This window comes from Bos taurus, chromosome 9, assembly GCF_002263795.3.
Source record: "Bos taurus isolate L1 Dominette 01449 registration number 42190680 breed Hereford chromosome 9, ARS-UCD2.0, whole genome shotgun sequence".
In the NCBI taxonomy this organism is placed as follows: domain Eukaryota; kingdom Metazoa; phylum Chordata; class Mammalia; order Artiodactyla; family Bovidae; genus Bos; species Bos taurus.
In genome coordinates, this window is record NC_037336.1 from 89,425,439 (window position 1) to 89,452,867 (window position 27,429).

Consider the following 27,429-nt stretch of genomic DNA (forward strand, 5'->3'; position numbering starts at 1 on the left):
TATGCTTTCCTTCTCTATTAAGAAAAGGATAATTTAGTGTTTTATGAAAGTTTTCATAGCTAAATCAATTTTCCTTCCACAATATTCCTTGAGCATTTTGGTATCATCAAATCACACTGGCTAAGAATTTTTCTTGCAAGATATTCTGAAATATTTACTATTTAATAAAGAGAACAGAAGTGCCAAGTTCTTTTAACTATTTGACTGAGTTCCTTCCCAAGCTCCCCATCTTCCCCGCTCAAGTCAGTGGAGAGCCTTACTCTTTATCTGTCTGGTTCTCAGTAACTAATCAACTTTGCATAAATGCCCCAGAGTAAAAAGGCATTCTACCTGGTGATGAAGGAGTAGTTGTTGTGCTTCAAACAAATTTTCAGTGTCCAAGATCTTCTCGGCTTCTTCCTGGACTTCTTTAGAGCCAGTGATTAACTCTTCCAGGGAACTTTTGACTATTTCTTTGTACTGGACACAGTCTCCAAAGTTGCTTAACATCTTTTCAACCTAGATTTTCATGAAAATCAATCAAACTGTTAGATTAGGATAGAGAATTTCAGATCTTTCAGAATCAGGGAACTATGTCAGCCAAATGATTATTTTTTCTATGCAAGTTTATAAACAATTTCAAGAAATCCTGATACCTATTTGCTGTACTTTACATTCTTACATTATCTTCCCAAATACAAAGTCATCAGATTCGTAGGACAATTTGGTCAGTAAAAATATTATTGCTAAGGGTAAATGTGGCCTTGTGCGTGCATGCTAAGTTGCTTCAGTCGTGTCCAACTCTGCGACCCTATGGACTGTACCCTGCCAGGCTCCACTGTACATGGGATTTTCCAGAGAAGAATTCTGGAGTGGGTTGCCATGCCCTCCTCCAGGGAATCTTCCTGATTCGGGGATCAAACCCTCATCTCCCGAAGCTTCTGCATTGCCGGAGGATTCTTTACTGCTGAGCCACCAGGGAAGCCAAATGTGGCCTTACTAGAAATGAAATAGATGGTCTTGTGTAGTATACAAAGGACTATAAACATTGAAATGTATATAAAGAAGTTTAAAGTGAGTAGATCTTGCCTAAAAGAGACTTTACTAGCATGCTGGCTCAACATGAACGTGTTGCTATTATTAGCTATCAGTTACTTGGGCTTCCCAGGTGGCTCAGTGGTAAAAGAATCCTCCTGACAGTGCAGGAGATGCAAGAGATGCAGTTTCAATCCTTGGGACAAGAAGATCCCTTGGAATAGGAAATGGAAACCTACTCAAGTATTCTTGTCTGGAAAATTCCCTGGACAGAGGAACCTGGTGGGCTACAGTCCATGGGGTCCCAAAGAGTTGGAGATAACCGAGCACAGTACAGCATCAGTTATTTACTCTGTTCCAGGCACTGTACAGGCTTCCTTTGTGGCTCAGCTGGTAAGGAATCTGCCTGCAATCAGGAAACCTGGGTCCGATCCCTGGGTTGGGAAGATCCCCTGGAGAAGGGAAAGGCTACCCAAAACTCCAGTATTCTGGCCCGGAGAATTCCAGGGACTATATAATCCATGGGGTTGCAAAGAGTCGGACATGACTGAGTGACTTTCACTTCACTTCAGGCACTGTACTAAGTGCTTTACATACAGTATTGCATTCAATTCTTGAAGTTAACTTTTGGGGTATTTTTATCCATTTTAAGCTCATGGTTAAGTAGGAAATGGGGTATCAGAGTTAAACTCTACCAGTGGGCTTGTCTGACTCTCAAACCTGGGTTCTTAACCTCTGTAATTTACCTGAAACTGACCATGAAATAATGCTTCTAGTAAAAGTATGGATTTAGAAGCTTTGCACTTTAAACATAGACGGTGAACCTGAACTATTAATAACATATCCAGTAATGGCACAGACTACCAAAGCAAAGATTCTGCTCATCTTCCCCACCAATCTTCATATACATAAGTGTTTGTTATAACCATTTGGTTTAAACAATTAATACACATTTTAAATAAAATTATTTGTTAAACTGAAACCCAAAGGAACCTTCCAGACTCTTCAGCCAGAGCTTCTGTTTAGCGTGTGAATAAATAGCTTACCTCTGACAACAAAGTCCCGAGAGCCTTGAAAGAACTAGATAATTTTGCCAGCTCATCTCCTTGCTTTTGGGCTTCATCCTCAGAAGAAACTTCAATCAGAATTTTAAGCCTGGATTTCAGCCAGCTGAGAGTCTCCCCTTTTTTGGTAATACCACTTCTGATCTCCTGGAATGAAAGAACACTTTTGATGGGCAAAATAAAACTGTGAATCATAACTTTCCAGCACAAAAGAACTCAACCTAAGAAGGTTTGTAACACGGAGGCAGAGAAGCCAGAAATTCATTCACCAACACAGTGCCTACTTATTTCACTTTTTGTTCACGTCTTTAACCGAAGTCTATGAATGCTAGAAGGAGCTGTTTCCTCAATGCCAAAACCCGATGTGTAAAATCAGTGTTCTTTACACCAAAAAATTCCCTCCGTAACTATCTACATATTTACAGATATTTCCTTGATCACAACAAAGATGCTTCCAAAAGTACTGTAGAATATGTGACACCAGAACTGGAAATTATAACATATACTTTTTCACCTTATTTTCTGTGAGCTGGAATGAACGGTGTATTTTTTTGGAAAAAAAAAAAAAAGTGACAGAGTCCTTTTTTAAATTAGTGGGTTTCTTTTATTGAAGAATTTATTTGGTGAATATTATTATGGATGCTCTAAAGATTTATGGTATTAGTGGTAAAGAATCCACTTGCCAGTGCAGGAGACACAAGAGATGCGGGTTTGATCCCTGGGTCGGCAAGGCTCCCTGGAGTAGGAAATGGCATCCCACTCCAGTATTCTTGCCTGAAAAGTGCCACAGACAGAGAACCCTGTGGGATACAGTCCATGGCGCCACAGAGTCAGACACAACTGAGCAGCTGAGCACAAAGATTTATTTTAACTTCATTAGCTCATATTTTATGTTTTACTTTGGTTGGTTTTTGTAAGTCAATACCCCAGATAGTAAGGTGCACAAACAGGAGCTCAGCTCTAAACCAGGAAGAGAAGACTGACTGGCTAAGATGATACCAGAAAGACCCTAGGCATCAGCATTTGTAGGACTGGGGACCAGGGGAATGGTGCCTGGGGCTGCCTCTCCCTCCTGCACCTGCTTTGGGTAGCTGAGAGCTGTGGACTCTGACTGCTTGTGTTGCTACAAGAGGGTCTTACAGGGCCAGTACCTAGAGAGGAAATAGTTGGTTTTAGAAGCAAATGCTTTCTTCATTCCGAGATGTGAACTTTTTGGTACTATAACAGCAACCAAGAGCAAACATAGACATCTGTCTACAGACGGACATGGTATTGTTGAGTACTTTTAGCATGTCAAGGGATTATAAATTTAATAGGGAAAAATGAAAATCAGAGGATGGGAATAGAAGGGAAATGCATTCTTATCAGGGCTTCACTGGTGGCTCAGCAGTAAAGAACCTGCCTGCCAATGCAGGAGACTCAGGTTCAATTCCTGGGTGGGGAAGATTCCTTGGAGAAGGAAATGGCAACCCACTCCAGTATTCTTGCCTGGGAAATCCCATGGATATAGAAGCTTGGTGGTCTAAGGTCCATGGGGTCGCAAAAGAGTCAGACACGACTCAGCAACTAAACAACACAACATATTCTCGTGAACAACTCTGTGACTTGCAGTGGTTCGAAATACCGAAAGATAAATAACATCGACAACAGCATGTGTCTACAAAGCCAAGAGCCAGGATAAGAGGGAGAGGGTTGCTGTGTGCCATTCACAGACTGCAAACTGGATTCAGGCCTGAGGTTCTGTCGCCCTGGCTAGGTTTATCAGGCAGTACCCACGCTCACAGGGACTGATCCAACCCAGGATGCCAGTGACATAGAAACGATGCTTAGAGACCATGCCCAGTTCTCTCATCTTCTGTAACCCAGCTTTTGAGTGGCTGAAAATGTACAAAAACCTGCAGTGTTCTTGTTTTCCATGACTGTTCTTGATCTCCACTGTGTTGTACGCCCACGAATACCATTTTCCTCGCAAGATTCCCCATTAGCTAAAGAGGCATTAGAAGCACCACTGAGCATGACTAAATCTCAGAGCTAACAATGATTCCATAGAGAACACCCCTACCTACAGCTCTCCACAGTAACAGGGGGAGACTTATTTTAAGACAATTTTCAGGAAGTCAATTGTTTTATAGAAAGAAAACAAGACATCAGTTGGACTGTTGCCGTTATTTTTTTTATTAATAGTTATTTTCTAGTAACAAAAAAAGTGGCCCAGAACTTACCTCCAGAGCACATTTAACTTCTCCTTGATTAGCAGTATCAATGGTCTCATTCTTAATCCCCTTTAACTGGGTCTCCTTTGCAGATATCCAAGAGGAGAACTCAGAAATTCTGAAATAACAGATATTTTCTTATTAAAGGGAGAAAATATCCCCAGGGTTAGAATACATTTTCTATTTTGAGTTTATGCATGGACATTTGATAATCAACTGATGAGAAAATGGGTTAACACATTTCTTTCAACTCATTAGCAAACTGATTAACAAATTTCCCAGCAATGGTTCCTGCCACATGAAGCTCAAGGCAGGAGAGGCTACCCCTGGGCTCAGTCACTTGAACCAAAGGGGAAGCAGAGCAGATGGAGCTCAGCGGTGGAGGAAAATGCATCTCAGAGTCTGGGCACATGGAAGTGAGGAAGGTACACCTGAAGTCTGTCCTCATGTGTCTCCACTAGAGACAGAAACCCAAAGAGGCAGAAGTCCCTTTGGCGGGGACATGAGGAAATCAGAGTGAAAGAGATTGCCTAATTCTGATTCAAAGAGACAACATCTGGGTCACCTGGAAGTAATGTGTTTCACTCTTGTTTCGGACTGAAAGGGAAAGGGAAAGGCAGTCGTGGCTGACTCTTTGCAACTCCATGGACTGTATAGTCCATGGAATTCTCCAGGCCAGAATACTGGAGTGGGTAGCCGTTCCCTTCTCCAGGGGATCTTCCCAACCCAGGGATCGAACCCAGGTCTCCCACATTGCAGGTGGATTCTCTACCAGCGGAACCACAAGGGAAGCCCAAGAATACTGGAGTGGGTGGCCTATCCCTTCTCCAGGGGATCTTCCTGACCCAGGAATCAAAATGGGGTCTCCTGCATTGCAGGCAGATTCTTTGCCAGCTGAGTGACCAGGGAAGCCCCGTTTCAGTTTTCTAACTGAAACTCATTCTTTAAATTCAATGAAGCATTTTTGTACAAGAGCATGTATACAATCCATACCATCTGATTTTCTTCATTGAGTAAGACGAAACATATTTCATGACTTGTTTTGCAACGATGTCGGAATTAAAATAATTATGAGAGACCACGTCCTTCGGGGGAGCCACCCACAACTACCTGCTCGTGTAATCCTTCCACTTGTCTGGGTCTCCCACCAGCTTCACGTAGGTGCGGTCAATAGCAGCTCTGAGCTCCTTGAGGGTCACGTGACAGGTCTCAGGTGTGTTCCGGACTGCATCCCGGACTGGAAGTTTCAGACACAGTTCTTCAATGAGCTGTAACCTTTTCTCACAGAGATGGTGAGGGCCCTTGTCACTGAAGAAGATCTAGTGAGCAATAAACATTTATATGATCTCTGTGAGAATCCACACAATACTGCCATATTTTCATGGCTGATTCCCATCTAGTCTAGCAGTATAAAGTATATAAGCTACTGAGTGTTTTCAGACCCAAATGGAAGCATCAGTGATATACTTGAAGGGACACCGGGACTCCCTGGGACATACCCTGTGCTCTTTGATGATTTTTTCGCTGCCTTCCTGGGGCACCAGCTTGGTCTCTCGGTCCAGCTCAGCTCTGCACTCTTCCACAGAAGCTAAGAACCTGTTCTTCTCCACCTCAATCTTCAGGTGAAGCAAATGATATGGAGCTTCTGCTTGAAGATCCTGCATGCCATAGGAAGAATCCGGAAAATAGGATACCATTCCTGATCATGTACCTTTCCCACTGAAGTGGCAGAAAATATGAGATAGTTCCTCTTCCAGGGGATCTTCCCAACCCAGGGATTGAACCTGTCTCTCTGACCTTTCCTGCATTGGCAGGCATATCCTTAACCACTGAGACACCTGGATAGCTTAGGACAAATGTGACTTAATCCCTTATCATCAGCATTGAGACTCTGTGCTTTGTACTTTTCCAAGTACCAGGACCACAGCCAAGCTTTTCAGCCTGCTGTGAGTTGGGTGTTTCCACAGTGATTATCCTATTTAACTTTAATAGCCCTATACGGTATTAATATTCCTATTTTAAAGATCAGACCCTTGAGGCTCAAGGTTAAGTACAAAAGCTGGATTTGATTCTAAATCACATACTGATTCCATATTCCCTCTCCCTGGCACGTGTCCTTTTAAATTTTGTCAACAGCCCTATGTTGTAGGAAGGACAGATATTATGTTCACTACACAGGGGTTGAGGGGGTGCGCAAGGAAACTTTATTATTGAAAAAGCCAGGATTAAGCAGCCCATGGCTCTGACCACCTATCATCTCTTCTTTTCCTTGGAGCATACACTAAGAAAACACAAGCCAGCCAGCACACGAACAATGGCACCCTGACAATGGGAAATGTTTTACATTCTTCTTTAATACAAGTATAAGCTTCATCATTCCCTTTAGTTGTACAATTTATTTTTAGCCTACTTGTCTCCTATGGCATTTAAAAGATTAACATAAAACACTGAAATAACTGATGAGAGAAATGAGTTAAGGCTTTGGAAAGACTAGGACAGATTATATCTCAGAGAGTTGAATGTATGTGTGTGTGTGTCTATGTAAAATAAAATACAGCCTTCAATTAGTCTCTATTCCACAGTACATTTTTCATAATGTTAAACCTCAAAGACATCTTTAAAAGCTTGGATTTCTGTAAGCATCTATTTTAAAAAATTCAAATTTAGCAAGTAAAAAGGTATTTCTTTTTTATTTTTATTGAAGCATAACTGATTTACTTCATGGGAAATATATGGGGAAACAATGGAAACAGTGTCAGACTTTATTTTTTGGGGCTCCAAAATCACTGCAGATGGTGACTGCAGCCATGAAATTAAAAGACGCTTACTCCTTGGATGGAAAGTTATGACCAAACTAGATAGCATATTCAAAAGCAGAGACATTACTTTGCCAACAAAGGTCTGTCTAGTCAAGGCTATGGTTTTTTCCTGTGGTTATGTATGGATGTGAGAGTTGAACTGTGAAGAAGGCTGAGCACCGAAGAATTGATGCTTTTGAACTGTGGTGTTGGAAAAGACTCTTGAGAGTCCTTTGGACTGCAAGGAGATCCAACCAGTCCATCCTAAAGGAGGTCAGTCCTGGGTGTTCATTAGAAGGACTGATGCTGAGGCTGAAGCTCCAGTACTTTGGCCACCTCATGTGAAGAGTTGACTCATTGGAAAAGACTCTGATGCTGGGAGGGATTGGGGGCAAGAGGAGAAGGGGACAACACAGGATGAGATGGCTGGATGGCATCACTGACTCGATGGACATGAGTCTGAGTGAACTCCGGGAGTTGGTGATGGACAGGGAGGCCTGGCGTGCTGCGATTCATGGGGTCGCAAAGAGTCGGACACTACTGAGCGACTGATCTGAACTGAACTGATTTACAATGTCAGGTGTACAGCAAAGTGATTCAATTATTATACATATATATATAAATATATACACATATATATATGTTCAGATTATTTCCCTTATGGGTTATTACAAAATGTTGATTATAGTACCTTGTACTATATAGAAGGTTCTTGTTGGTTATCTATTTTAAAAGGTATTTCTTTAATTGTGTTTTTCTTATGCAAAGGGCTGAAATTTTTAGCCTATGTTACTGAGGTTAGAAAACAAAATCCAGAAAGTGACACAACCTGATGGAGAGTGATCCAGTCTGGATCTCATGACTCCTTCAGCTAACACATATGAAATTCACCAGAGCATGAAATTCCTTAGAGCATCACTTGTGAGTCTGCTGCTAGCATAGCTTCCTCCAGTCTGCCCCAAGGATGACACCTTCAAAGGGTCCCGTCACCTACAGCTGCTTCCCTTGACATACAGATTCTGAAGTCGGCTTCCACGCAACAAGCCCACACAAGACGCTCCAGTCACACTGAGCCCAGTGGAACCTGCGTGCCCCTGGCACACCCTCCAGCTCGCTTTCTTCCTCCCTGCCGCCCCCAGATCTCTGCCGCTTTTTAAGGCCCTAGCTCAAAACTAATTACCTGCCTTATTCTTGTCTGCTGTCCAAGTGGTCCACTTCTCTCTTTCAAAGCTTTCATCAATGTATTACTTACACTTTTTGGAACTTATTATATATTGTACTTTTATTATTTTGCAACTAATTATCTCCCTTACTGGACTCTAAGCTCTCTGGGGGAAAGGATTATGGTTTGTTCATCACTGAATCCTTAACCAATAAATTCTTTTCATCTATATGTTTCAGATAATAACAAGCTAAGCCAGATGGCAAAATCCTTGAAAACCTCCAACATATACGTGTGTGTATATATATATATATACACACACATCTATGTGTATATATCAGATCAGATCAGATCAGTCGCTCAGTCATGTCCGACTCTTTGCGACCCCATGAATCGCAGCATGCCAGGCCTCCCTGTCCATCATCAACTCCCGGAGTTCACTGAGACTCACGTCCATCGAGTCAGTGATGCCATCCAGCCCATCTCATCCTCTGTCGTCCCCTTCTCCTCTTGCCCCCAATCCCTCCCAGCATCAGAATCTTTTCCAATGAGTCAACTCTTCGCATGAAGTGGTCAAAGTACTGGAGTTTCAGCTTTAGCATCATTCCTTCCAAAGAAATCCCAGGGCTGATCTCCTTCAGAATGGACTGGTTGGATCTCCTTGCAGTCCAAGGGACTCTCAAGAGTCTTCTCCAACACCACAGTTCAAAAGCATCAATTCTTTGGTGCTCAGCCTTCTTCACAGTCCAACCCTCACATCCATACATGACCATATATGTATATACCTATCTATATATAGTACATAATTGCAGACTTTATATACAAATATATATAATATATAGGACTTCAATGGTGGCTCAGATGGTAAAGAATCTGCCTGCAATGCAGGAGACCTGGGTTCTATCCCTGGGTCAGGAAGATCCCCTGGAGAAGGAAGTGGCTACCCACTCCAGTATTCTTGCCTGGAGAATTCCATGGACAGAGGAGCCTGGTGGGCTACAGTCCATGAGGTCACAAGAGTCAGACACGAGTGAGCAACTAAACACTTTCACACTTTCATACATAATGTATATATATGATGTTTTCATATGAAATATGAATACAGAATATATATTTCATATATATATGATGTATTTCATACACCATGCTACTGAAATTGTAAGAAACATTTCTTGTCATTTCAATAGCATATCTAACATAACTAAGATGGGAAGAGTTTATGAAATGTCGCTAAAAAAGTTAAATGCCTTGATGTTCCCATCCCCAAAAATAATCAGGAAAAGAAAGCATACTCTTATGTAATATAATGACATTGATAATACTTAAAAATAGGAAAAGCGGGACTTCCGTGGTGGTCCAGTGGCTAAAGACTTTGCCTGCCAATGCAGGGGATATGGGTTCAACCCCTGGTCCAGAGGATCCCCTGTGCCACTAGGCAATAAGCTCGTGTGCCACAATTACTGAGCCAGAGGGCCCTAGTGCCTGAGCACTTCAACAAGAGAAGCCGCTGCAGTGAGAAGTGCGTGCACTGCCAACTAGAGAGTAGCGCCTGCTCACCGCAACTTGGGAAAGCCCACATGCAGCAAAGAAGATCCAGTGCAACCACACGTAAAATAAATTTTAAAAAATCTTTAAAGCTGTGGTACATATACACAATGGAGTATTACTCAGCCATTAAAAAGAATACATTTGAATCAGTTCTAATGAGGTGGATGAAACTGGAGCCTATTATACAGAGTGAAGTAAGCCAGAAAGAAAAACACCAATACGGTATACTAATGCATATATATGGAATTTAGAAAGATGGTAACGACAACCCTGTATGCGAGACAGCAAAAGAGACACACGTATAGAACAGTCTTTTGCACTCTGTGGGAGAGGGTGAGGGTGGGATGATTTGGGAGAATGGCATTGAAACATATATGTTATCATATGTGAAACGAATCGCCAGTCTAGGTTTGATGCATGATACAGGATGCTTGGGGCTGGTGCACTGGGATGACCCAGAGGGATGGTATGGGGAGGGAGGTGGCGGGGAGGGTTCAGGATGGGGAACGCGTGTACACCCATGGTGGATTCATGTCGATGTATGGCAAAACCAATACAATATTGTAAAGTAATTAGCCTCCAATTAAAATAAATACATTTATATTAAAAAATTTTTAAAAAGCAGAGACAAAAGAAAATTTAAAAAAAATCTTTAAGAACACAGGAAAAGCAAAATTCTATCATATTCCTGTTTTATTCAAGCTCAGCTTTTCCATGGGAAAGGTATTAAAAGCTATGATAACTTTCCCTGGTTTCTAAATTTCTCTGACCATTGAACCCTCACGCCCTCATGTTCTCTTCCCTCGTCCATGATACACGACCTTCCCATGTGGTCCCAACTCACCTTCCACTGTTTGTGGAGCTTTCTGACGGCTTCCTGCAGGCCCCGCTGCTCCTGCTCAGGCAGAATGTCAGTGAGCTCATCACACGCTTTCAGGAAAGCATTGAGCACCCTCTGGTCCAGCTGACTGAAAAACTCCTGGCATGGAGAAGGGGCAGAGTGGTCATGAGTGTCAGGCAGAATAAAAGGCAGCATCAGACACCAGTGAAGTAGTCACACTTCTAAACAAGCCTCTTAGCCAGCTGCTGCCCTCTTCAAACCTTCTGGGTGACTACCATTTTGTTTTCAGGAACAGACTAAAATTATCCACAGTGATGAATCAGAAGCCATTGAATCTGAAATTCAACTAGGACTTTTTTATTTTTTAGAAAAAAGTCTTTCCAGTTTTTAAATTTGATAGAATATTCTAGAAAGTCAATGGGAGATCCTAAAAACTTGATCCCACAGGGACAGAGTTTTAGTTCCTCTTTGGTAAAAGTCAGAAGAGTGGAGTGGAAGCCAGGACTAAACCTCACAATCCCTCACTGCAGTGTGTTCCAGGCCTTGCTGGTTCATTATGAGCCATTTCTGCATTCACACCAAGCACACAAACTGTGGACTGAATTGTGTTGCCCCCTCTTCACCGTCCCATCCCATCAAAGTCATATGTTGAAGCCCTAACCTGAGGTGTGATGCTCTCTGAGGGTGGGCCTTCCATGAAGGAATTAATGACCTTTTTCAAGGTGAGACATTGAAAATCTTCCCCTTTACCTATCTCTGCCATGTGAGGACACAGTGAGGTAACCAACTGCATATCAGGAAGAGTCCTCACCAGAACCCAGCCAGGCTACTACCCTTATCTCAGACTTAGTTTTCAGAACTAAGAAAATAAATTCCTATTGCTTAAGCCACTCAACCTGTCTTTATTTTATTTTATTTTTTTATGGTAGCCTGGGCAGATGAATACAACACCTGCACAAATATACATGGCTAAATCTCACAAAGTCTTAGGATTATGTATGCTGGGAAGCCACAGTGATTCAAAAGAAAGAACAGCAGAGTAGGGGTGTATAAATTTGAATGAGATGTTGGATGGTCATGGACATCAAACCTAAATCCATCAGCTGCATCACAAATGCATTGCATTCATCATTTGAGAGTGTGGCTTGCATAAATATCCACTGAAATTTCAGGAAAAAAGTATATATTGTCAGAGGGAATCATCTCCATACACCATTTAAGAGATTACTCATATTCTCAATACTGATATAATTTAAATGAGTATGATTAACAAGGAGATGGCTTCACAATACAGGCTCAAGTTGTAGATCAGCTATCAAACTTCAAGTGACATGGTACCTATTCCATGTGTGAGATGGCAGAATTATGATATAAGCACAAAGACTTAGCCATCCCCCCAAACTTCTTTCTTAGAAAGCATATGTTGGTCATGAAAGAGTGTTTCAGCTAAATAATGAATTAGTAGTTTGGAGAGTCTGAATTATCTCTCCCATGGTTATCTGCTACTCCAGGGGCTCAAGAATGGGCAATTATAGGGCAGCTTATCAACTGCTTCTGAGGTTCTTTTTGCTGTCATTTCTTCAGATCTTTTATCTAACAAGTTCCTTCTCCTGGCTCATTTCCCCTCTACCCTCCCTTTCTCCCCTTCCTTCTTCCCTTCCTCCTCCTCCCCCTCCATTTTCTTTTTCTTCCCTCTCTCTCTGTCTCTCTCTCCCGGTCTCTCTCTCCTTCTCTGTATTAGAACATTACGCTCTTTTTAGTTTTCATCCAAGATGGCCTGCTCATGTCCTCACATCCTCAAGGGCCCACGTGGGAGGCACTCACGGTGTGTCTCTTCAGCAGGTCTTCCGGGTCCCCCTTTTCCTCCAGGCCCTCCTGAGCGACCCTGAGCACCTTCTCCAACTCAGCTCGAGACTCCTCAAACTTCTTCATCAAGCGGCTGTTGGTTTCCACATGTTTCTTCCAATCTCCAGTTTTCTTTACCATATTCTTGATTAAAAAATAATCATCATCATAATGGGATATTGATCTCTAGTCGTTGAAAAAGTCATTTGTTAAAGTATACTGTTTCTTTCAAAAAACACTTGGAGGGAATATATGTCATTATGATGAGAATAATCAATCCTTCTAAATATCAATTAATAACAGAGGAAGAAGTAAAATGATTGGTTTCCAGCCTCAGTAGATGAGCTGTTTGTCAAGAGTGAAGACGTGAAATGGGGTAATTAAAGTCTTGTTGGAATGTTCCTCATCCCCGTCTCTAAGGCAGGCAGTGAACCTACCTGAAAAGCAACATGCGTATCTGCAATCTTTCTCTGTAGCTTCGTCTGGTCAAAATGCTTTAACACGTTGCTCAAGGTCACAAACTTCTGAACACTCTGACTGCCTTTCTCAATTTGAGTCATGGCTTTCTTACAGCTTTCTTGACAAGCCAACAGTTCCTACAAGAAAAGGGAACTCACAACAATAGTATTTAAAAGGGCAAGAAAGAATGACAGTAACCATTACAAAACATTAACAGCATTATATAGCTTTTAGGCTTTTAATCAGCAATAAGTAAAACCAAAAGTATGGAGAGGTGGTGCTTTTCAGAAGAGCACAATTTTAAGCAATCACTGAAGTCACAGTGCCTTTTATATAAGGCATTTAAATGTCATGCTGAGGTTTCTTAAATCTTTTACATTTCATGCCTACCTTATTAATATCAAGAGGATGACAAAGCATCAAAATTGTTATCTGCCTGGTACATGCCTTCCTTCTACCAACCAACAGGTCCATAATTTATTATACAAAACAATAATGAAATCAATCTACATATAAGGCTATAATCTGCCTCAATAAATTTAATACCAGTGCATATTATACTTTACAGAGTTAGTTGAAGCAGTATATATAATTTGTATATTCTAAAATATACAACATTTGAATTCTTAAGGTTCACAAACTATCAACCTCATTAATAAAATGGTGGACCCCAGGTTGGTTGGTGGATTAGTTGCTAAATTATGTCTGACTCTTGCATGGACTGTAGCCTACCAGGCTCCTCTGTCCATGGGATTTCCCAGGCAAGAGTACTGGAGTGGGTTGCCATTTCCTTCTCCAAGGCATCTTCTCAACCCAGGTCTCCTGCATTGTAGGCAGATTCTTGCATTACAGGTGGATTCTTTACCAACTGAGTTACCAAGTGGACCCCAGATTCTAACACAAAAGACAGCAGACTAGTGGGCCTGGGAATACTTGGCAGTTGTCACGCATTTGCAGATGAGAAGCAATGGTGACTCATAGGCCTTTTCACCTGACTATATCCTGGGATCCTGGCAATTTCTGCCTTAGACAGCATGGAAATTATTCAGCTCCATGGCAAGCAGTCATTTTTTTGACTTGAATCTACACCATTTGCACTTCAGCATCCTTGATTACTTTGAAGAAATAGTTCAAACTGGTAATATGGATACCAGTTTGGGTAACGTAGATGCAAATATTAAGAGCAAGATTTCTGTTTTATTTGGGGAAGACAGAGTAAGGATATACTTGTTCATTTTGAACATTTAGGAAGTAAGAGAGTAACATATGTTAGAAAAATCTTGAAGTGAAAGTGAAAGTTGAGCAGTTGTATTTGACTCTTTGTGACCCTGTGGTCTATACAGTCAATGGAATTCTCCAGGCCAGAATACTGGAGTGGGTAGCCTTTCCCTTCTCCAGGGGATCTTCCCAACCCAGGGATCAAACCCAGGTCTCCCACATTGCAGATAGATTCTTTACTAGGTGAGCCACCAGGGAAGCCCAAGAATACCAGAGTGGGTAGCCTGTCCCTTCTCCAGCAGATCTTCCTGACCCAGGAATCAAACCGGGGTCTCCTGCATTACAGGTGGATTCTTTACCAAGTGAGCTATCAGGCAAGCCCTAGAAAAATCTTACTCATATTTTATCATTAAAAATAGTAAACACAATTTTAATTGTGAAAGGATTATTTGATGGAGACATATAGCAATTTGGGAACACATGAAATGGCACTATGATTTCAAAATGAAAGACAATCTTTAACCAATGAGAACCCATTAGAATAGGGTTTGGTGGTATAATCATTGCGTGTGTGCTCAGTCGCTCAGTCGTGTCCGACTCTGCAACCCCATGGAATGCAGCCCACCAGGCTTCTCTGTCCATGTAACTTTCCAGGCAAGAACACTGGAATGGGTTGCCATTTCCATCTCCAGGGGAATCTTCCTGGATCAAGGATTAAACCCACGTCTCTTGCATCTCCTGCATTGGCATCATCACTGTGATTTATCATTACTAATAATAATAATGTTAATTGCTACCAGTTATAGAGTATGTGCCCTAATGTGTTAGTTCTATTATAGAATATTTAATGTAATCTCTACAGCAAGTTCTCAACTTAGGTACCACCACTCCCCTTTCAATGTGAGAAAATAAAGCTAATCAAGGCTTTGTAATTTGCTGTATCAGATCTGAATACCTGTCTGACTCACTTCAGATGTTCTCTGCTCTTTCTGCTAAGTGATGCTGCCTTCCTTCCATGAGTCTATTTTGATGAATACAGTGGCAAACCTTTTGCCCATCAGTTTCACCCTCTGTTGCTTAAGTTCATTTATAATAAACCAAATAAATAAGCCAATTAACTGTCACACTCAGTAGGAGGCTGTTCTGCATACAGATTTGCTTGCTAAAACTGAGACAAAGAAGAATGATTCTCACTCCAAATACATTTCTAGAATGCTATGGTCATGTCGATCGGTCTAATCCTAGAGCCGCGAAAAAATCCCATAAGGCAGATGATAGACACTGGACAGAAATGGAATGCAATTATTTATTTCTGTACATACCTAAATATATACAATTTAAAATTTATCTATACAATTTTTATCTACATAAATATGCAGGTATGCCTAAGTCGCTTCAGTCATGTCTGACCCTCTGTGACCCATGGATTGTAGTCTGCCAGGCTCCTCTATCCACGGAATTCTCCAGGCAAGAATACTGGAGTGGGTTGCCATGCCCTCCTCCAGGGGATCTTTCTAGCCCAGGGATCGAACCCACATCTCCTTGGCTTCTGCATTGGCAGATGGATTCTTTACCACTGAGCCACCAGGGAAGCCCCTATGTAAATATACCTATATATAAATATATAGAGAGATATAACATTTTTTATTCTATCTATAGTGCATAGGCTTTTCATCTTTGGCCATGCGATTTTGTTTTGAGTTGCCAGTACTATTCTATTAAAAGTTTTCTTCTCTTATCACTGAATTTCTATCATTATATGCACCTCAGTGTTACTACCTATGCATTCAATTAACTAGGTCTCCTGAAAGAAAAATTTCCTTACCTGATGTTTCTGTTTAAAAAGAGGACTAGACTGTGCCTCATGTTCAAGAACTGTCATAATTTCATCGATTTTCCCAAGTGAGTCATAAAAGGCCGTCATCTGCTTTTCTAATTCCTCCAACGGTACCAACAGCTGCTGAGACTCAGAAAGGAGTGGGGAGTAACAGTCTTTGACCTTTAAAAAAACAAAGCCACAAATTGCATCGAAGGCCATGAAAGACCATAAGCTCAGGGCACTATTCATAGCTCTCAGGAATGTTTTCTTCATTATGAGGTCGTTTTGTGCTTACAGATCTCCAGAGATACTCTTTAATGATATTTCCTGTGTATTGTTAAATTTTGATGTAAAAAAAGCACTACCATTGTACCACTAAGACAAGTAAATGCTACGGAGCTTTCTTACGAAAATACATCTATAGGATGTATTTGCTCATTTGGATAGGTCTTGCTCATGTAAATTATGTCAGTGAGCCAGATGGCATCAAATTCCATTTTATGAACTCTGCAACCCATCTTCACATTAGGCTCAAAATCTGACCTAAGACAGTCGTGAATGACCATTATCTAAGCCGACTTGGACTTTCCAACTTCATTTCTAAGAACTCCACTACTTGACCCCTTAACTCTAGACAAACTTACAAACTTGTTGATGCGTTCCTCCCAGGGAGGTCCTGTGCCTCTCCTAACCTCCTTCAAGCTCCATGCTTAGCCTCTCTTTCCCCATTGATATCCCACTCACACCAAGCACTCCTGTCATATACAAATTTATTCACAAAGGTTCTCAGGCTGGTTCTCCCTCATCTGAATTGGCCCAGCTCTCATCTGTTACTTCTCTTTTTTTTTAATGTTATTAATTCATACACCTGCATTGTCTTTATCTTCATGATGAGCTCCTGAAGATGAAGATCTCCATCAAATTTCTGCTTTGTCATATTTGTTGGAATCCAGGAACTCACACAATCTTGCAAGAACTTCATGCCCCCCTCGTTTTATTTAGAGTTGCTCCCAAAGTATTATGGGTTGACCAAAATACCATTTGCATTTTCCCTAAGGTGGTATGAAAAAACCCGAATGGACTTTTTGGTCAACCCAATGCTTTTGGAAACCAAGGAAAGGAAATTAAGTATCTGTTAGTAGATCATTTATTTTTTTCTTTACCTTGTAATTATTCTCATGCTCTTGGATATACCAAATGAAGGAGAAATTCATAGAAAGCAAGCCACTGTCCTGTTGCCACAGGACTCTGTTAAAATTACTGAACAAAATAAAGAGAATCTGCTGACATGTGTAATAATTGGTATACATTCTAAATCTTCTCAGGACACAAAAGGAATCTTACCAAGATGCTATATGTAACAGCAGTTAAGAAAGTGTGATGACTTACCTGTGTCTAAAGGAGCAATTTGCTTTCTCAGAAGTTGCCCTAAATCACTAAACCCAAGCTAGGCTGAGATGTGCCAGCCCAAGACACAGCTCTAAAGGCTGCTTGAAGGTTATCTAATTGATAATGTTGACTCCAAATTGTACCAAATCCTTATAAATAATCTTGAATATTTGAAAGGATTTAAAATTACCATTCTAGTATATACCAGTTTGACAAAATTTTCTCTTCTTTCTATGGCCTTGATTCTTCCTATTTCTACCTGTCTCATTTATTCCTTTTTAAAATGAGTTCTCCACAGTTGATTTCATATTTTCATATTGGTCTTTCTCTTTCTAAATTTCCTTTTCTAATTAATAGGGTTTTCTGTCTTATTTCCCTTTGTTTTCCAATTCTTCATTACAAAATTTTCTCTTCACTTAAATAATCACTCCTTTTTTTTTTTTTAAGGAAAAAACCAGGTATTAATTACCCAGTTTAAATGGACTTTGAGAACAATATCATCTTTATAAAATGCAACTTTAGATAGATAAAAATCCTAATGAAACTTCCAAAGCTGTTAAGGAGAACCCCTCAATAGAATAGAAATGACTTATGGGTCATTTCATATTCTTTGAGTTTCCTGCACAGAAGTGGCATAAATGTATGTATCCTAAGTCCAAAGTGAACTCTGTGAGATGAAGAGGGAAGAATTTCACTATTTTGTGGCTGTGCAAGTGAAAAGAAATGGTGTAATAAAGACCGTGTAAGTATGTCCAATATCAATACACCCCAATACAAGAGGATGCTGGAATTCTTTCTCACTTAAATATATGATGTCTTCCTCCTCCTCTTCTTCTCCCTTGTGTCCCATTTCATCACTTCTCACTGGTCCTCTGATCTTCCAGAGGAGGCTTATCTTCCTATTAAAATACACGTACTAGTCCCTCTACATGAAAGAGGCAAGGCTTCAGTTATCATCTCCATAGTTTCATTTTTTAAAGCTCACGACAAAGTTACTAGACGAAGAATCCCAATAAGAAATAAACACAGGATCTGCTAACAAGTGAATGAGTTGTCTTCAGTGACAGAAAAGTAAGACGAGCAGAAAGTGATGTTGGTCCTGAATGGAGTTTCATGCTTTAAAAATATTTTCCCACCTTGGTTAGTTGTTCTTTGAGCCCAGACATGGTTGCAAACATTTCATTAGCTTCTTCTTGAGAGATCTCTTTGGTAATGAGGTGCGCTGTCTTTGTTATCATCTTATACTGAGCATCCATCACAGGCACCCTCTGTTCAATATCCTACATGAATCATTGAAATACAGCTATGTTAACACATGATACATTTACTCTTAATTTCAAGATTTGACAAATGGATACAGATCAGTATGTACTGAATAAAGCTCTATACTTGTAATAATCTTCTGGAGAGTCCAATGATTACTTTCCTTCATTACTAATATATGATATATTGATATAAGAAAATAAATAGAAATAAATATAAGAAAATACATAAAATGAATAGAATTTAACAAATAAATTTCCTTAAATATCACCATAAATCCTTAGGTTAACATAAAGATAAGCAGAAGTAATCTTTACACTTTCAAGATACATATTAATGTAATCTGTAAACATTATATCAGGTAAATACATGTTAACAATTTGGGGCAATTCTGATTTTAAAAATGAAACAACTTACTTCTTTAAAATAAGTAACATTGCAAAAATTTATAAATTAGAGATAATAATGAAAACTTAATAGTCTTCTCACACCAGAGCCAACACCCCTACCACCACAAGGCTCTGCTAAAATTACTTAAACAAAATTAATATTTTTCCTGTGTGTATTTACACCTATTTTTATTTTTACAAAAAAAGGATGATGCTTTGTTTTGCTTTTCTTACTTAATGATATATTGGAAAAGTCTTTCCATATCATTAAATATTCTTCCACTGCTTCATTTTTGAGAGCTGCAGGGTATTCAAAATATATAAATAGCACAATTCATTTAGTAAATCCTTTATTGTTGGAGGCATTTATGTAGAGGTATCTCCAGACACCTGTTTTTCCCTAGTACTTTATAATTCGGTTGTAGAAAATGAAAATTTCTATTAAAAAACTATTTTGAAGTTACTCTATGGTCAATACACATCTTAAAAAATTTAGATAGCTTTTTTATGAGACCAGAAATCAGGATATGCATACATGTCACAGTGATGCCAAGGAGACACAGAAACAGTTCTTGTAATGACCTAAGTAGCTTCACTGATCTTTCTTTACACAATAGAATAGGTTTTTCACTTTATGTTCCAGAAAACCAGCTCACCTCCAAGTCTTGAATTAATAACTTGACATTCATAAAAGAGACTTCTAAGGGCTCTGAAAGTTTCCTATGGGCTTCAGTTGCAAAATCAGACAAGATAGTAACACAATCGTTGTATTCTTTCTTCATTCTGTCCAACTCATCAGCTCGAGCATACTGTTCAGAAAAGGGAGTGGGGCAACACAGAAAACCATTAAGCCAAGACTCAGGAAGCTTGTTTAACTTTCATTTCTACATACTATATGGAATTTTTAGGTGGTAGGAAAGACTCTGATTCCTGATTCTTATTTTAGATATACTTGAAGTTAGTCAAATTACTGTGAAAAGAAGAAAGGAACTAGCCTAGAAGCAATGAATTATGATTTAAAGCATGAATCATTCCATGTAAGTAAGCTCCATATGTCAACATAATCCTTAATCAAACTATACATTTCTTATGTTCCTCCATTACAAATTGGAAAGAATAAAGGACCAGATAGAAACATAACAGTTCTAAACACATCTGTACTCTGCCTTAATAAGCCCATGCTATAACAGTAAAGAGTCTCTAAACAGACTGTTTATCACGACATTTATGACACACCCATCCATGTTCTAGGCAGAAACATATTTGAAAAACATACTTGCTTGACTTCCATAAACAACTCCCTCCATCGCCCATTTAGCAGTAGTAATTGCTGTTTGAGATCACGGGAAACCATCTCATCACACGTTTCGATTAAAAAATTGCCAGCATCATTCATGGCCGTGTGCTGCTGTATCCAATGAGGCAAATTTCGGAAAAAATCCTAAACAAGAAACAATGCACACTCGTGTAAATCATAAACCAAAGGTTAGTAGATGATATGAAAGTAACCAGACCATGAGAAATCCCTTGGTTCTAGAATTTGTGCAAATTTTAAGGTGAATTTTAACTCTCTTTCAAAATGGAAATTTTTAAGTTAAAAAATGTGAACTAGAAATTGTGCCTTTTCACAAGAACATGTGTGCCACATATTTTGCTGAAAACAAAACAACATGATGACCACATTCTGTTATTCCTATTTTGCAGATGAAAAAGCTGAATTTCTGTGAATGTAAGGGACTTGTGCCTCTATTCTTCAGGCTAGTAAATACCAGTGCCAGAGTCATATAAAAGGTATAATATTTTAGGGAATATATAGCTTTAGGGAATATATATATATATATATATATATATCTTTCTCAAGAAAGATTTTACTGATTACTTTTAATATTAAAATCAAATTTTAAAATCTGAATACAGTCCATGAAGATAATTAACAATCATGAAGATAAACTCTTCAAGGAAAATTTTTAAAAAGTCATTATCTGGGCCAAGAATACATAATATAATGACATCCTTCCTTATTTAGGGTTACACATTTGATGATGGAGCAGCTTCCACTGGATTTCAAATTGTGTGCGTGTGCACACACACACATATGCACCATGGTGAAAACCAAGAACACCATAATTCAAAATCAATTTCACAAGTCATGTGTGGGAGGACTTCCTACATAAACCAGTGAGAACACCCTTGGATGAAATTATCACATATGACATCTGCTAGGGCACTGCCAGTCTAATCAGAAAAGCCAAAATCTGTGTGGGTTACAGTTGGTCAGGTACACGAAAGCACTTAATCTATATGAAATATAGAATGGGAAACATATAAAAATTATACATCTGCTTGTATAACATAATAATCAAAGAACCAAACTTGAATGGCAAGCAGTAATTCTAATATAAGTGCTATACCTCTCAATGGAGGTCTGGCATTTTAATGTTTTACATAAAAGTTGTTTTTCCATGAGAAAATACCAGACTCCCATTGAGAAGTATATATACGGAAATCAGTCCATTTCATGTGATATTTTAATGTAAGTGATATTAAAGACAGCAATTCTTGCACACACCTGTAACTGGAGGAAAGAAAATCACTCCTACCCAGAAGAAGACCTTGAATGACAGTGGATAAAATCCAAAAACAAACTTCCAGAGAGACAAACATGTGGTGACCCATCTGTTGAATCTGTATAATGCCATCACACAGATTTAGGGCTACGTTAGCCAAAATTGTTTTAAATGATCAGCATTCAGTCGCTCAGTCTTATCCAACTCTTTCCGACCCCATGGACTGTAGCCCACCAGGCCCCTCTGTCCATGGAATTTTCCAGGAAAGAATACTGGAATGGGTTGCCATTTCTTTCGCTAGAGGATCTTCCTGACCCAGGGATCGAACCCGGGTCTCCTGCGTCTCCTGCGTTAGCAGGTGAATTCCTGGGAAGCCCAAAGTTGTTTTCATCTTCTCTTAAATTAGGAAATCCAGAAGCTGCGCCCTTTAAGTCATAGACCTTATTGTGCGTATAGCGCCCTCTGCTGCCCACTGGGTTTGGCTGCCCCTCCATCAGTTACGGCTCTCTGAATGCAAAAGTCCAATACTGTCTTAATGTTAAGCTTTAAAAGCAGAACATTTCTTGGTCTAAAATAATTTACTAACCTGAAAGTGCAGCGTTTAAGGCAAAGTCAGGATTTGTGTGATATGTATGCAAACACACAACACTCCCTAGAGAAGTTTGCTGTGAAAGTCACCTATTTCCAAATTCGCCTGTGCTTGTTAGTTGTAAGTAGCAGTCTTACCTTTTTGGCATGTTCTGACTGATTTAGCATTTTTTCAGCATCCTCGAGCCAAGCCTGAAGACTAGCCACGGTATTGCCATATCGGTCCCAGTTGGCGATGACTTCCTCTAGCATGCTTCGCACACTCCTGACTTCCACGGAGAGGTTCCTCCACTGGGCAGTGGTTTCATTCATGAATTTCATCACATTCTCAGCTTCTTCCACTGAAACAGATAAGTTATAATCCCTGTTTTATATTTTAAATCCACCACACCTTTTTTCTAGGGTCTATTTGGAGGGCATTCATGATTCTTCTTAGGATTTTAAATTTAACAGATGTAATGTTAGAATCACATTCAGCTAATGTTGGGGATACCTTATATCTTATTCATAGATATTTATAAAAATTAAAGACAATGAATATTTAAAATTTCTGATAAATGGTATATATTAGTAATAGATGGCATAGATTTGTTTGCATTTTATATGCATTCAGATAGACACATATATAGTACAATCATAAATGCTATAGTTCATTTTCAGCAAATATGAGAAATATATCTGCAAAATGAAACAGACATATTTTACAATTGTGTCTTTCCACAAACTTAAGTTTTCATTCATTTTATTATAATATTCAGGTTGGTCCAATTTTGCCTTTAACAATTGGAATTTAAAATAGGTTTGACCATTACAATTTAGAAAGTGAAAACTTATTTTCCTTTCTCTTAGAAAATCACACACACACACACACACACACACAGGAAAGGCATAACACAAAGTCAAGGGAACTGAATCCAATATGACTTTTCAGGCCAATGGCATGGTCACACAACGATTCTGCAGAGAAAAACTGGTTTAATCGTACAGATACACGTAGGTTCTAATTCTACTGTATTCAATACTACAACAAATTCTGTGTTTTACCTGAACCATCAGCTTTGACATACATCTCTGCTGTCTGTTTCAAGATCTGGTATGTCACTTCATATTGTTCAAAGAACTTGCTATTTTCTATAAAAGACTAGAAAAAAGAGGGAATGGTTAGGTGATAACTAATATAGGCTTATGCAGACATGCCAAATTCAGTCTTCTGCAGTGCAGGTATGTGGCTATGTTACCCAAATTTACCAACCTCACTTTTCTTCAAAACATCGACTTAATTCAACTGCCATAAATAAATAACCTGATTATTCCTGAGAATATAACTTTATTCCCCACTTTTGCTTCTAATTCACCCCTAGATTGAGAAAATATTGAGATTGAGAAAAAGTGTAAACTTCTTCTCCACCCAAGGGTTTGTTTTTAGAAGAGACAGAAGCTTCTCCAGAGTATGTGGGGCTAACATTTAGAAAGCACTAAATTTGGAACAACATTTGAAAGTGTCCCACTGGGTCTTAGCTGTGGGATTCTGTTGCTCTTTGAACAATAATTCTGGTGGATGATGATTCTGAGGTATCTCAGAGTATAAATAACTGGCACAAGGCACACTTTCTTAAAAAGTAAATACAAAAATATTTCCAAGTAGAAAATTGCTAAATAATCATACATCCTATCCATGTTATCCATCTTCTCATATTTTTATTAATCCTTCTCCAGGGGATCTTCCCGACCCAGGGATCGAACCCGGGTCTCCTGCATTGCAGGCAGATGCTTTTTGACCTCTGAGCCACCAGGGAAGCCTCAGCAGAAAAATTAAAGATAAGATACATCTATATCTAATACAGTGGTGGTTTAGTTGCTAAGTCATGTTCAACTCTTGCAACCCTGTGGACTAGCCCGCTAGGCTCCTCTGTCCATGGGATTCTCCAGGCAAGAATCCTGGAGTGGACTGCCATTTCCTTCTCTGAGGATGTTCCCAACCCAGGGACTGAACCCACGTCTCCTGCATTGCAGGTGGATTCTTTACTGCTGAGCTACCAGGGAGCCCTTATATCTAAAACATCTGTATGCAATTTACGTATGCATTAGAGTTACTATAAGCAAATGGAGACTAATGGAAGACACACAGGTGATTTTTATTATTGCTAACTCCAGGAAATATGAAATAATTCCTGTTTCAAAAATTATTCCTACTTTTCTAAAAGTAGAAAATTAAAGCAATTATAGATAACAACATATTACCAAAGGCTTCTTAATTCCTTTTAATACTGTAATTAGTTCCTATGATTTAAACTCAGTAAAATACTTTGTGTCACTACTATAGAATATAAAATTGGTCTTCAAAAACTAGCTGAAGTTCTGAATAGGATGCTGATGAATGCTTAATGTGGAGATGCAAAATGCTTGTGAGCAGATGCAAAACTATTCATACAACAATTTCATAGGCGTCCCTAGATTTTATTCATAGAAATTTATAGCATTTCACGACTATATTTAAAAAGTTACATATAATACATTTCATACTATTTTATGTTTGAATTTACTACATAGTAACTATTCTTCATGGGTATATTGAATAAAGCTGCGAATTATCTGGAATGAGGGATTCCCTGATGAATACCTTACCCAATAAGTGAAATAGGCTTTCTTGTTTTTGTTGAGAATTGGTTAGCTCATTATTTAGCCTTATGTCCTATTCCCTTAACCTCTGCCTGCTCCCCAAATGGAGAAAGAGTAATTTAATGGAATTTAAACTTTGAATAATTTCACAAATAAGTAGGTCCTGATTTCATCAAACATGGATGATTACACCTAATTTTCAAGACCTGGTAAGAAACTGAAGAAACAAATATATTCAGCAAAGTTTTAAAAAATAGTCTCCATTTAGTTTGGACCCAATTTCAAGGAGCTAATGGGAAAACAATTGCTCAAAGTGTCAAATAAATGGAAAGCAGTGCCTACATCGGACATTAAAACATACACATGCTTTTGCTAGAGTGATTTACAAATTCATTATAAATGAACAAGAGAGAAAAGTTATTTCCAGTTTAATTTTTGGTATGGGTGGGGAGAAGAATGTTTTAAGAATATTATAAATGTAGAAATTCATTAAAGTACTTTTGAGTTTTCCTTAAGGACAAAGACATCACTTTGCTGACAAAGGTCATGTGGTCAAAGCTATAGTCTTTCCAGTAGTCATGTACGGATGTGAGAATTTGACCATAAAGAAGGCTGAGCAGTGACAAATTAATGCTTTCAAAGACTCTTGAGAATCCCTTGGACTGCAAGGAGATCACATCAGTCAATCCTAAAGGAAATCAACCCTGAATATTCACTGGAAGGACTGATGCTGAAGTTGAAGCTCCAACACTTCAGCCACCTGATGCAAAGAGTCAATTAACTGGGAAAAAACCCTGATGCTGGGAAAGACTGAAGGCAGGAGGAGAAGGGGGCAGCAGGGGATGAGATGGTTAGATAGCATCACCGACTCAATGGACATGAGTTTAAGCAAGCTCTGGGAGACAGTGAAGGACAGAGAAGCCTGGCATGCTGCAGTCCATGGGGTTGCAAAGAGTTGGACATGACTTAGCTACTGAACAACTAGGAGGAAAACTAAATAATAAATTTTTGAGGAGGAAGCCTTATTTGTTATTTTAGTTTTAAAATTGTTTCACTTACTTCTGCCCTTTCTTTCTGAGTCCTGAGTAACTCCACTTAGTAACATGAATTATTTTGTCTATTAGAATCACTTCAGCAGGAGGACTGCTAACTCCCTTTTTTGCTGTGAGCCATCTAGACCAAGTCTTCAGAAGAATGCCAAATTAAGCACAAATGTGTGTTTAAAATACCAGTGATGGGGTTAGTTTATTATTTTTTTTAATACAGCTTACATTTGGAAATCAAGTTCAACAAATAAGCTGTGTTGGTCAAAGGACTTTTAAAGTTGATGGCACTTCAAGAAAAGGAAGCTATTTCTTTATGCTGCAAAATTCAAAGAATTGGAAGGGAGTAAATTTCTACTATGAAAAGAGAAATATAATAACTACAAAGCTCATGAATTTCACTCAAAGAGAGCTAAACCAGACAATTTAAGGTTTTAAAAAATCAACTGAGATGTGAGAAGTACTTTCTTTAGAACTGCCTATTGACTTTAATAAAATCATTACAAATATTAGACTAAATGTTCATATTGCATAGGCTGCATTCACTTTATCTACACTTCCAAGAGCTTTTCTTCTATGTGAAAGTGAAATACTGTCTCATTTCTTTCACTATAAAATTGGAGCGTGTGTTAAGTAACACAGTTATGTCATGAACAGTTCTGACATCACGATCCAAACCAATCATCTTCTTATTTACATTACAGTATGTAATCTCTTACCAGGATCCTGTGGCCTAATTTAGTCAACAAGCATTCGTGAAGTATTAATATTTTCTAAGAATTCTTTGAGCATTTAGGGGCTGTGTACCTAAGTGCCTCTTAAAAGAGGCACCTTTTAAAGGAGGAAACACATTCTTTAGTTTCCCAACTCTTAAAAAAAGTATCTTTTTTTTCTTGCAGATAAATAGAATAGAATTGAGAATTCAGATGAAGGAAAAGATAACTATGAAAATCTTATATCCCAAATATTACTTTGCTTATTTGATGATGTAGCGGCATATGGCTCATTACAATAATGTTTTTTTAGAAACCAAGTAAAGGATTATATTTAAGAAACTGATTTTATGTTTTTTTTGTTTTTTTTTAAATCTTCATGCACTTTGAAACAGTCTCTTCTAAAGAGAATGATTTTCCCGAAAACTCCAGAAGAATGAGAGAAGCTCTGTGGCGTGTGAGATAGAAGGAAAAAAATGAAGTGTCAGTCTTTGTTCCTTAGAAGAATTCTTGTTATTGTTAAAATTTTGGAAAAGAGTATGTCTTCTAGACATTAAGTTATGTATAAGGTCACATAGGTAGTGAGGAGCTGAGTCCTGATCCAACACAATCCTATGTCACTGGTGGCCACATTGAATAATCCAGTGTGTCCCAAAAATCTCCCCAAGAATCCAACCACACCCTGCCTCAATACCATGCTGCCTATTATAGTATAAGAGTAACTAACAGGCTTCAGCATGGAAATGTTAAATGTTGTCAATTACGGACCAACATTAAATGGAACTGATGTTTATGTGAATGACATTCTTTAGTTCACTGAGCTACAGAATATCATTTCAATTATTTGGGCTTTCCAGCTTTTAAAAACAATTTTTTT

The 27,429-nt window shown here is 38.9% G+C and overlaps 1 protein-coding gene across 19 annotated transcripts in view; it reads right to left on the reverse strand.

The window, feature by feature from the left end:
- SYNE1 (spectrin repeat containing nuclear envelope protein 1) overlaps positions 1-27,429 on the reverse strand; it is a 503,306-nt gene that overhangs the window by 310,039 nt on the left and 165,838 nt on the right. For all 19 annotated transcript variants that reach the window (XM_024997066.2, XM_024997067.2, XM_059889951.1 and 16 more), the window contains 14 exons: positions 23,222-23,318; positions 22,316-22,518; positions 20,299-20,463; positions 19,679-19,831; positions 18,507-18,650; positions 15,988-16,161; positions 12,923-13,081; positions 12,465-12,629; positions 10,644-10,778; positions 5,791-5,949; positions 5,402-5,610; positions 4,301-4,409; positions 2,061-2,225; positions 331-498 (listed from right to left, as the gene is read on the reverse strand). In XM_024997066.2, coding sequence (XP_024852834.1) covers positions 331-498; positions 2,061-2,225; positions 4,301-4,409; positions 5,402-5,610; positions 5,791-5,949; positions 10,644-10,778; positions 12,465-12,629; positions 12,923-13,081; positions 15,988-16,161; positions 18,507-18,650; positions 19,679-19,831; positions 20,299-20,463; positions 22,316-22,518; positions 23,222-23,318 — 2,205 coding nt within the window. The remainder of the gene's footprint in view (positions 1-330; positions 499-2,060; positions 2,226-4,300; positions 4,410-5,401; positions 5,611-5,790; positions 5,950-10,643; positions 10,779-12,464; positions 12,630-12,922; positions 13,082-15,987; positions 16,162-18,506; positions 18,651-19,678; positions 19,832-20,298; positions 20,464-22,315; positions 22,519-23,221; positions 23,319-27,429) is intronic.